Source organism: Sinocyclocheilus grahami, unplaced genomic scaffold (assembly GCF_001515645.1).
Source record: "Sinocyclocheilus grahami isolate Dianchi unplaced genomic scaffold, SAMN03320097.WGS_v1.1 scaffold196.1, whole genome shotgun sequence".
In the NCBI taxonomy this organism is placed as follows: Eukaryota; Metazoa; Chordata; class Actinopteri; order Cypriniformes; family Cyprinidae; genus Sinocyclocheilus; species Sinocyclocheilus grahami.
Window position 1 is genome coordinate 1,769,902 of NW_015505375.1, and position 11,356 is coordinate 1,781,257.

At 37.3% G+C, this 11,356-nt stretch overlaps 1 protein-coding gene across 8 annotated transcripts in view; it reads right to left on the reverse strand.

Annotated features, from left to right (window-relative positions):
* The window catches only part of tjp1a (tight junction protein 1a), a 137,151-nt gene that overhangs the window by 108,374 nt on the left and 17,421 nt on the right, over positions 1–11,356 (reverse strand). For all 8 annotated transcript variants that reach the window (XM_016285368.1, XM_016285369.1, XM_016285371.1 and 5 more), the window contains exon 2: positions 10,308–10,455. In XM_016285368.1, the coding sequence (XP_016140854.1) occupies positions 10,308–10,455 (148 nt within the window). The remainder of the gene's footprint in view (positions 1–10,307; positions 10,456–11,356) is intronic.

Here is an 11,356-nt window from a genome sequence, read left to right on the forward strand (position 1 = left end):
AATAAATAAATAAATAAATTAATTAATAATAATAATAACAATAATAATAATAATAATAATAATAATGAACTCAATTCATCAGAAATGAGGGGAAAGTTGGAGGATGTGGAAGATGACAATAGGCAAATAAATAATAGTATTAATTAGTAATTAGTAGCAATATTAACAATAAACTCATTCATCAGGAACCGGGGGGAGGTTGGAGGATCAGGAAGAGGACAAATAGTAATAATAATAATAATGGTAGTAGTAGTAATAATAATAACAGCACCACCACCACCAACAACAACAATAATAAAGCTATAAATAGCGAGGTATTGTAAGGCTGCCTCTAGGCCCTCCACGAGCACAGCATAAGTTGGGCCCCCCGTCCATGTCACCCTACGACAGGCCATCAAGGACAGGTGTTGTGGGGCACAGGGCCCAAAGTCCCACCCCTGGCTGCCACATACATGCCATGCTTACCCTAAAGATATATATATATATATATATTTTTTTTTTTTTGATGCATTTATTATTCATTTTGGTTATTATCTTTAACTAAAACTAAAAATTAAACCATAAAAAATATTTTCATCACTTTAATATTAATAAAATAAACATTAACTGAAATAAAATGTATATACACATTGCTCATGTTTAATATCAGTTGAAGTCTTCAGATAACTAACTAAATAAAACTAAACACTAAAACTTTATAAAAAATTATATACATATAAAAAACAAATAAAATAAAATAAAATTCAAAATATTAACAAAAAATATAAGAGTATACCAATGCTACTAAAATAACACTGCTTCATTTTCATGAATAATATAAATATTTATTTATTTATTACTTACATTTTGATTTTGAGCTGAAATATGACCTGGATATGCTTTTGTGTCCATATTTAGAATCAAGAGGGGGGCAATTTTTATGAGCAAACATTTTAGTCATAATGCTGAGGAAAGACAAACAAATAAAAAAATAAAACAACAAACCTCAAAATATTTGCTACATCTACAGCTCACATTTCATTCACCTGCATAGTTGCTTTTTTAAATCTCAGAACAGCCCTGTCATCCTCTCCTGGGGTCAGATATCACCCACACCACTGGAGGTGTAAAAAGGAATGAATTTGTTCAGGTAAGTGAAGCAGAATGCTTATTTTGTTATTTGTCCGTCCGACTCTCCTGTAAAAAGACATGCAGCATCCCAGCCCAAAGCTGCTCAACATGGCTTTCGTCCTCTTACTGTAGAACAGCCTTTCTCAGAATTAAACAGCTCAGTTTAATTCAGGAGCAAGTAGAGCTTTTATGAATACACATGTATGCCTAAAGACATCCCCATCTTCAGTTCAAAGCCGGGTGAATTGGAAAGATCTGATCTTGTATAAACAGTGTCTGCCCTCGCACACTCCCTCGCTCACTTTCACGTCTTATATCACTTTATCAACCCCCCACCCCCTTCAGTCTCTCATTCTCGCATGCTCTCTCCATTAAATAAAGAATTTCCCAAGAATCATTCTTCTTCTCCCCCCTCTGCCATCGGCCAACTGTTTCCATAGCAACAGACTAAAAGACTTGGATCCTCCGGCTCACACGGAATCAGTGGTGGCAGGCGCATTTCAGGGGCGACTGAACCTGTTGGTGTTTGATGTTGCAATGGTTCAGCAAATGCAAGTGAAATGAAAACCAATGGGCGCACATTACCATAATACATCCTAAACGCTGTGTGCATAACGCAATATAATTATATAATACATCATTCTGATATATGAAACACCAGGGTGGAAATGACAAAGTGGTCTCACTGCTCACTGCTCAAAGCATCCTGCAAACGGCTAAATGCGCTTTGCCTATATTAAGAAGCTAAGCAGCATTTACTTTGAAAACATACGGCACATAATCATAATAATCATACTAATGCAAATTGATGATCTGGAGAATCTATAATGACAGAATTCAATACACAAGTATGAAATGCAGTACACACACACACAAAATGGAAAAACAAATACACACTGCATGACACAGGTACACACCTAATCCACTCATAGCGACCTGCTTGCACTCATACAGCTCATCGTAAATCAAAATACCATCAATTGCTTCTGAGCTTTGATTTCTTCCCTGACCTTCCGCATGTCCATTTAAAATGACGGTGACGGTTTGAACTGATGGAACATCCTCAGGCATGTTTCTAAGCTTCATTTTAAACACTCAGATCCCAATAAATGATCACCAGCTCCACATACCTAAAGAAACTGCCTTATTTGATTAAGACCTAAGGAAACAAAGGCTTTTAATAAAAGCATCTCAAAAGAACAGCATGTTCTACAGAGCAAGAGTTCGTTTAATATCCAGTCTTGTTATTCCTTGGCGTAAACAACAGTGTTTGGGCTAAAAGGGGTCTAAGCTTAAATATAGTTTTAGACTCCAATAGGCATCGTGTCTCGGATCCATCTGTATCCATACGATGTGTATGTTTGTGTTTAGTAGCATTTAGGATTTTTTCTGGTGTCGGGCAGGGACGTAGAAGTAGGTGGTAGAGGGGGAGGGGTGATATCTGGTAGAAAAACAGCTCACAATGACTGTGTTCCTCCCGGAGAGCAACATCTCACCAGACACAGCAGATATCACCTGTTTGTCAATTGGTAGCATATGGCTAGCAAAAGTGCATTAGCAGCTAATCTGGTGTGCTGGGATGATGTTGTTTGTTTTCTTGCCTATTTATCTGTTGTGCTTATTGCATCTGTGTGTAAGAGTTTTTGTTCTATTTTTATTGATTTTCGGAGCTGAAGAGGAAATTGGACACAGTTATTGAGATATTAAATATATGCTCCCCCCAGATACTGAATGAGTGGTTTGTATGCTGCGCCAGCGAGGTCCTAATTCACTGCTTGGAGTCTTTCATAACCAAACCAGCCATCAGACTAAATCAAGCACATTGGGTGAAGACTGACCATTGTGAGATTTCAAAATATCCAGAACAGATTTTTATTTCCCGGAATATGAATTGGCAGCTGCTGACAGAGAGAGAAAGAAAAATAGAAAAACATATTTAAAAAATGTATATTTCAGGTAAACATTTTTCCAGTTATACTTCTATTTTTGTTTTGCTAACAAACAAACAAAAATTCAATTAACCGTATGCGTTTCTGAACAACATACGGTTTCGTTCCTGGATTAATTAGCGTTTATAAATGAATTGATTGAGAGAATGATTCAATGATTCACCTGTAAATACAGTGGTTACATCCAAAATCGCAAAAAACAATACAGGAACAGCATAGTTTGTCCAAATTCACAGTATTCATAAAGCAGTGGGCAAAAAGTCCCTGAATGACCTACAGTACTACTTTTGGCAAGATCCTGAAGTGTGCATCCAGTGGACACTTTACTATCCCATGAGGCCACAGAAGAGGATTTGTGAACTGATGCTGGTAAGTCACATGAAAATGACAACATGAGGAATGGAGTACGTTCGGATTATTCATACTACACTCATTCATACAGAAATGGTAACTTAGTAATTGCTTATTCATAAGAAATACATACTCAGAGAGAATGTGATTTCGGATGCAGCCAATAACTTGTTTTGTTCCTGAATAAATAGGTTGAGTGAATGATTCACTTATAAAAGTCTCTTGTCTCCACCTACTGGTGAAAAAACTTAACCTGCAGACTCACCACGGGTCTGGATCACATAAACATGGACAAGCAGAGTGATGAAAACAGTGAAAGTCTACTCAAGGAATGTAAATGTGTGTAAACATGACTCAGTACATTATAATTCCAGCAAACTTCAAACCAGTTATTATTAAAGCATGAAACCTGCTAAAAAAATGGCTGATCACATTTTACAAAAGCCAGAGGAGAGCAGGTCAACGACTCTCATGCAGCAGTGGGCATCCCAAAACCGATGTCTTCCTCAGCCACAGTAGGTTGCTGTAAATTATTGATCCGTGTTCTTTTGTTCCACATAATTTAGAAGCTATTTTGCATTTAAAGACAGATGAAGGAGTCGGCGATTTGCTTTGAATAATTAATCATGGCCTCTGTTTAAAAGTCCAAAGATCTGGATCTCTCCTTAGAGAGCATTTTTCTTTCCTGTTAAAGCTGCTGTAATGAAGCAAAAACTAGTGTATAATGATGCCCGACAATTTTTTTAAAAGGAAACTTTTGCATATAGGTTCCATCAACTTAAAATTCTGCAGTCAAAACATCTAGTCCACCCTTGACATGAGGATGTTGATGTGTTGATCCCAACTGGAGGCTGTCTTTTAAAGTGATACATGATTGATGCCACAGTTAGGCTGTCTCGAGTTAGCTGAGACAGACACTAAACCCGTAAATTCAAACATTCCTCTTATTTTTATCTTCTTTCTCCTTCTCTCTCTCACACGTTCACTGGCAGCCCATATCGTTCCCACACACATAATCTTAGTCTTAGCTTCTCACATTTTTTTCATCTTCTTCAATTCTCTGATGACCATTTGTCGTTTTATTACCTTCACACATCACTGTCAAATTAGCTTGGCACACACATCCCTATTCCTGCAAAAGGGAATTTCCTTCTTTTCCATTAAGCTCAGGCCATAAGCCAAGATTCCCCACACACTTCTAACACAAAAGTGATTTTCTTTCTAGTTAGAAATACTCTATTTGTCTTGAGGGAATACTACAAAGTAAACCATCAGGGGTGGATAAAGTGGAACAGGAAAAGATTTGGCCATCAACAGAAGCTAATCAGCTGTTCCCAGATGAACCTGTTCAAAAGTTTGGGGTATGTGAGATTTTTTTGAAAATCTCACCAATGCTGAATTTATTTGATCAAAATACAGTAAAAACACTAATATTCTGAAATATTATTAACTGATTAGTTAAATATATGAGTGTCACAGCAAAGGGTCTGAATACTTAGGACCATGTGATATTTCAGTTTTTCTTTTTTAATAAATCTGCAAAAATGTCAACAATTCTGTGTTTTTCTGTCAATATGGGGTGCTGTGTGTACATTAATGAGGAAAAAAATGTAACTTAAATGATTTTAGCAAATGGCTGCATTATAACAAAGAGTGAAAAATTTAAGGGGGTCTGAATACTTTCCGTACCCACTGTATATATAAAACTTGAATTTATTCCTGTGATGACAAAGCTGAGCAGCCATTTAGATTTACAACAGCCATTACTCCAGTCTTCTGTGTCACATAACCTGGTAAAAAATAATTCTAATATAGTGATTTGGTGCTCAAAAAACAAGTCTTATTATTATCAATGTTTAAAATGGTTGTGCTGCTTAATGCTTTTGTGAAAACCTTGATACATTTTTCAATCTTCAGTCTTTTTTTAACAAAGTCCTTACTGTCACTTTTGACTAATTTAATGCACACTTGCTGGAAAAAAATATATAATTTTTTTTTTTTTTACTGACCCCAAACTTTTCAATGGTAGTGTAAAATGATATGCTTCATGAAGCAATTTGTGCTAATGGTGTGAAAAACAAACAAACAGCTGCATAAGCCATTTAATTGATTTTTGTTCACACCTGGAAAATAGGAAAACACACCTTTTTTGTCAGAAACTATTTTCACACTCATTCATTCTCAGCATGTGACCATATGCTGCATAATGTATAAGATGATTCAGGGATGTTATGATCATAATAACACAGCTTCATCTTTCAGTGACTGATCTTTATCAACCAAATAAATACTCCCAGCTAGGCACGTGTGACATATTCCCCATTCCATCATTAGCTTTATGGTTGGTTATCTGTAGCTGTTCACTTGAACAGAGCTGGATTAGAGGCCAGACAGGCTTTAAATATCCCTGGCCATCAGCCCCATTTACATCCTTCACATCAATAATGAATTAACTTATGTGAACTGCAATGAGACCATTTCTAAATTTAGCTACTATACAGTCTCCTCACGTACAGGCTGCCATCAGGCTGCCACTGTAGGGTTGCCCCTCTCTCAAAATGCTCATACACGTGTACAAATACACACACAGGCACATATGGACACACTCTCTTTTGGTCGATGGTGCAATTACATGTCAACAGGGAAAAATCACTCCAACAAAGGCGGTGGCAGTTGCAAAGCTCAGGGGAGGAGAGGTTAATTACTCCACAAATGGCTAAAGCAAAATGACTAAAGACTACATCAAGCAGCTAGGCAGCCCTAAGAGAATAGAGAGAGTGGCCATCTGTATAAAAGCAATCATATACAGGTATTGGTACACCCTATTTAGGGGGGCTGCAGTCACCCGTCTTTAATCTTAGACCCATAAATATCTTAAAAATCTGTGGTTTGTGTGATCTCTTTTCATGTGTACTAAAAGAAACGGCTACAGTAAGCTATCTGAGGTTATTTCACTCTGAATCCTCTCTATACCAGTTATAAAAAATGTTAAAGTGCATTATATTAAGTATTATCTTCAGGCATAGGCTGCTGCGCCACAAACAGCTGTCAAAAATAACTCTCATCTGAACGCTCTCCGTTCCAGTGAAATCACAAAATGTAATGCAACAAAAATACACAGTTACTGATATACTTCTTACTTTCAATTTATGAACTGGAATTTCATCTGAGTTGATCATGCCCCATAGGAAGTTAAATGGGAAAATTAGAATTCGAATTGGAATGAAAGAAAGTAGAATTTACTGAAATTCAACACAGCTTATGCATTCTCTGTTCTTTATACTGTAGAAGCTTCTTTCGTTTAAAAATGAAAAAAATTAATAGATAACTGTGACTTTTTATCTCACAATTCCGGATTTTTTTCTTGCAATTCTAAGTTTATCTTTCACAATTCTGACTTTCCCCCTCACAGTTCTGAAAATTAAGCTGCATCCAATTCTAAGAATTACGAGAAAAGTCAGAAAAGTCCGAATCTATCCATCCATTCATCTATCAATCTAGACATCTACCTACTGTACACATCTATCTTTCTTTCTTTCAAGACTTTGCCAAGCCAACATTTCAAGTTTGCCTTGAAAAACTTTGCTTTTATAGTTGCACAAAATTACACAATTTTCTAGTCTACAAAATAAATGCATATGATAATTAATTTATTTCAGTCATTTTTAATTGTACTTCAACATTCAAATTTGAAATGCAAATCTGCATCCCGTTTACTCCCTCAATTCAAAGTTGATTCAAAATCAGAAACTGAAAAGACACTCTCAATTAAATTCTGAATGGAAAATCCTGCCTGGTACAGTGTTTACATTGGCGTGTACACTCTTAAAAATAAAGGTGCTTCAAAAGGTTCTTCAAGCAATGCCATAGAAGAACCATTTTTGGCTCCACAAAGAACCATTCAGTCAAAGGTTCTTTAAAGAACTATCTCTTTTTTACCTTTTTATAATCTGAAGAACCTTCTTTCGCCACAAAGAACCTTTTGTCAAACAGAAATGATATATGTTATGTTATGTTAAAGGTTCTTTATGGAACCATTTAGACAAAAAGGTTCTTCTATGGCATCGTGAAGCACCTTTATTTTTAAGAGTGTAAGTGTCTATATCTCTGTTGTAAGATGAAAAATAATTTTGAGTCATAAACGTGATTTAAAACTAACGTCTGTGTCACAGCTCTCTTAAAACACTAGGCTATATTGCAGTGCATTAGTGACACATTAGCATGATGTTGGATTTCCGAAACTGGCGGTATTGCTGCCAGAGAGACCTCCCCTTCCCCCACACGGCTCTCTTTTGTGAGTGCACATGAGATGACCAGGGCCAGGCAAGCGGCTTTCAGCTCACCGCTGATTCACAGGGATATCATGGTTTTTAGGGGTTGAATCAAGCGGCTTGCCCGTTTAATTTGTGAGATTACTCCTCTAATTTCTCACTAAAATAAACCACTCAGCTCCGACATATGGAATGTTTTCAAGTTTTCTCTGTATGAAACCCCACTCGGACCGCATTAAACAATTGTCTTATGCTCTGGGTCACATGTACGACACTTTTACTGGCAGCTCATCTGTTAATGGTGTAGGATCTCGCACATCCACTCGCACATGCAAATACAGCATGTTCACATACGCACAGACATATGCCTCTGGTGTTTAATAGCACCACTCCTCCACATCTCTGACGTCAGCGAGTTTTGCACATGCTCACGTGACTCACACTTTTGCTTTGCACATCACATGATCTGATATCATCTGGCAGTGGGGAATATGAATGGGGACATACCACCTACTGTGCTGCTGTCTGTCAGCCTGCGCTTTGGGGCTAAAGCATGTAAAAGAAAATCTGTCCAATGCATTTTTCTCTGCTGCCTAATGAAATTTAAACAGCCTAATGATACGCTCTGGGTCCTCGGGACTGTTAGTCTTGATGTCTGTAAGCCCCACAGAATCATGATAATGTCTCTGTTAGTAAAGGAAGATAAAGAAGACAGCGCATGCACAAAAATTGACATCTAAATACGTTTTACGTTATTTAGTAGTACAATGCAGGGCTACAAATGAACTCCATTTCACTGAAGTGTTTATTGTTGTCTTGGATCAATAAGAAGGTCTTAAGGTAAATAGACTAATTGTTACTGAATGCTATGAACACGGTGATGGCTTAATTCGGAATAAAAACTGTTAACTGTTCATGGGTTTTGATGAAATGCAGACCTGATGGACTGGTGCGAGATAGAGTCAGTGAGCTGTGGCCCGTTAATAGTAGCGAGGTCAGTACATTTATGTCCAGAAGCCATTTTCCCCACTGCTCCATTTAATTTGGACATGTAGCCGTAAATTATAGAACGATGCGGTGCTACGTTATGCTTTGAGTAAAAAATAGCTTGTTTTGATACAAGTGAACATCTCAAATTAAAGTAAATCTCTGGGGGGAAGAAGAAGAAGAAGAAGAAGAAAGAAAGAATTTCCATCTACATCTATATTTAACAGCACCTTGGGACACGGAAACAGTGAGTGCACTGACAATGCAGTCATGATCAAACAGTTATTTTCAGGTTAGGATTGATTATTTTAAGATTACTTTAAAGAAATAGTTTGCCCAAAAAGAAATGTTCTGCCATTATTTACTCACCCCAGTGTTGTTCCAAATCGCATGACTTTCTATTTTCCACACACAAAATGAGAAATATATATAAAAATGCCACTGAACTGAGGCATTTTTATATAACTTCTTTTCAAACTTTAAAAAGAATGCAAAACATTATAAAAGAATTATAAAAGTGATCCACACACACTCCATTCCAAGTTTTCTGAAGTCACATGACAGCTTTGTGTGAGGAACATTATTCACTAAATCCTAAACTTTCTTTTTTTTTTAAGTTAATGAGAGAAGTAGCATTGTCTGGTATGTAAAAAAAAAAAAATCATTGTCAAATCTTTATAATGAATCAACTGATCCAGTGCACAGGTCGGATTAATTTAGTTTTTAAGTTCAGCTCAATTATCTGTTTTCAGCTCAACGTGGAGAGGAGTATCAGAAAATAACATTACATTTCAGTCTGTATTTCACTCAATGTTTATGTATGACTTCAGAAGACTTAAACATAGTGCTCAAGTCATACGGACCACTTATTTGATACTTTTATGGCGCTTTTGCATAAGTTTGAAGGCCTCAGATCCCATTCTTTGTAATTGCCTTCTGTGTTCCTCAGAAAAGAAAGTAAATAAGGTTTGGAACAACATAGAAGTGAGTAACTGATTGCTAAATGTTAATTTTTGGATGAACAATTACTTTAAGGGTCACTTTGCCACAGTTTAAAGGAAATGCAGCATTATGTCAAGACAGATTTGACATTGGTGTGCAACAAAGTGTGCATTTGATCTGAAAAAAGTGACGTGACGTGTAGCCAAGTATGGTGTCCCATACTCAGAATTTGTGCTCTGCATTTAACCCATCCAAGTGCACACACACAGTAGTGAACACACACACCCGGAGCAGTGTGCAGCCATTTTTGCTGTGGTGCCCGGGGAGCTCAAGGGTCTTGCACAAGGGTCTCACCTCAGTTGTGGTATTGAAAGTGGAAGAGAGCGCTGTACATTCACTCCCCCCACCTACAATCCTTGCCGGTACCAAGACTCAAACCTTTGGGTTACAACTCTCTAACCATTAGGCCATGACTGCATCACAGTATCAGGATTACATAAACACACAAGGAAATAAAAAATAAAAAAAAACCTGCGATAGAGACATTCATATAGAGGCATTTGTAACTAATTTCTTCCTACTACAAACAAACTAAGCTGATGAATCTCTCAGCACATGCTCAGTAGGTGTTTTCACTCTGCCTGTGAAAAACAAGTGACTGAATGACATCATCTCTGCATGCACTGTACCGACTCACATTGCAGTCCAGTAGATCTATACTGTCCAGGCTCTTGCTTCTGTGGATGCGGCCCTTGATCCTGCGTAGTGATGGTTTGCCCTGACTCGCAGCCGCAGCAGGTGGCGTCGCAGCAGAGGCAGCAGTGGCATCTGAATCAGGTGGCACCCTAAGGTGGAGAGACATTAGCACATAATCATACGGCATGCTGGGATTCTTAATGTCTAGTCGGACCAGCTGCTACCTACATTTACACACTTTTATCCAAAGCTTCTTACATGGCATTCAAGGTACTGTTCAAAAGTTTGGGGTACTTTTTTTTTTTTATATATATATATATATTTTATATAGTTTTAATTCAGCAAGGATGTACATTTTATCAGTTCATACATTCCCAGTGAAAGAAACCCAGGACTAATTTTTGAGCTACTGTATAGGAACTCCTAGAATTTAAGCAAGTGCCAGTATATTCATAAGATTTCACAGGGTAAATTAGGGACATCTTCTGCAATTTACTTGATGGAGCAAGAAATATACACATCAGAGCTTAGGTGTCATCACTCGTCCCTGATTACCCTAATCCAACTAAAAGCAAAGCTTATCATAAAAGTGTCTTACATAACTCTACACTCACCACTAGGATAGACTGATTGTTTTTTTTGTTAAGATTGGACTGCATAATGTGCATGCATCAAAGCTTTGAAAAACGTTTCTCTCACTCACACCCATATGGATCTCTCTCCTCTCACAGGAGGTGTCTGCTAGCGTGAATTAGCGCAAGGAGCAATTAAACCCTCGGGATATATTGGCCATGATAGCTTTAATGCTCTCATAAAAATCACTGTCTCCATAATTAGAGGTGCTTTCTAAGGCAAGCATCACTGTTACTATTGGTTACATTTACAGTAAAGGATTTGATCAACCCCTAACCCGAAAATATGACATATTGGTGCATGAAAGCATCCAGCACGGTTTGTGCTCAGAAGATGAATGATACCCCAAATCATGCATGAGGAGGAGTGTGCTATTACTTATCAGTAATCAAAAAAAAAAAAAAAAGAAGAAAAAAA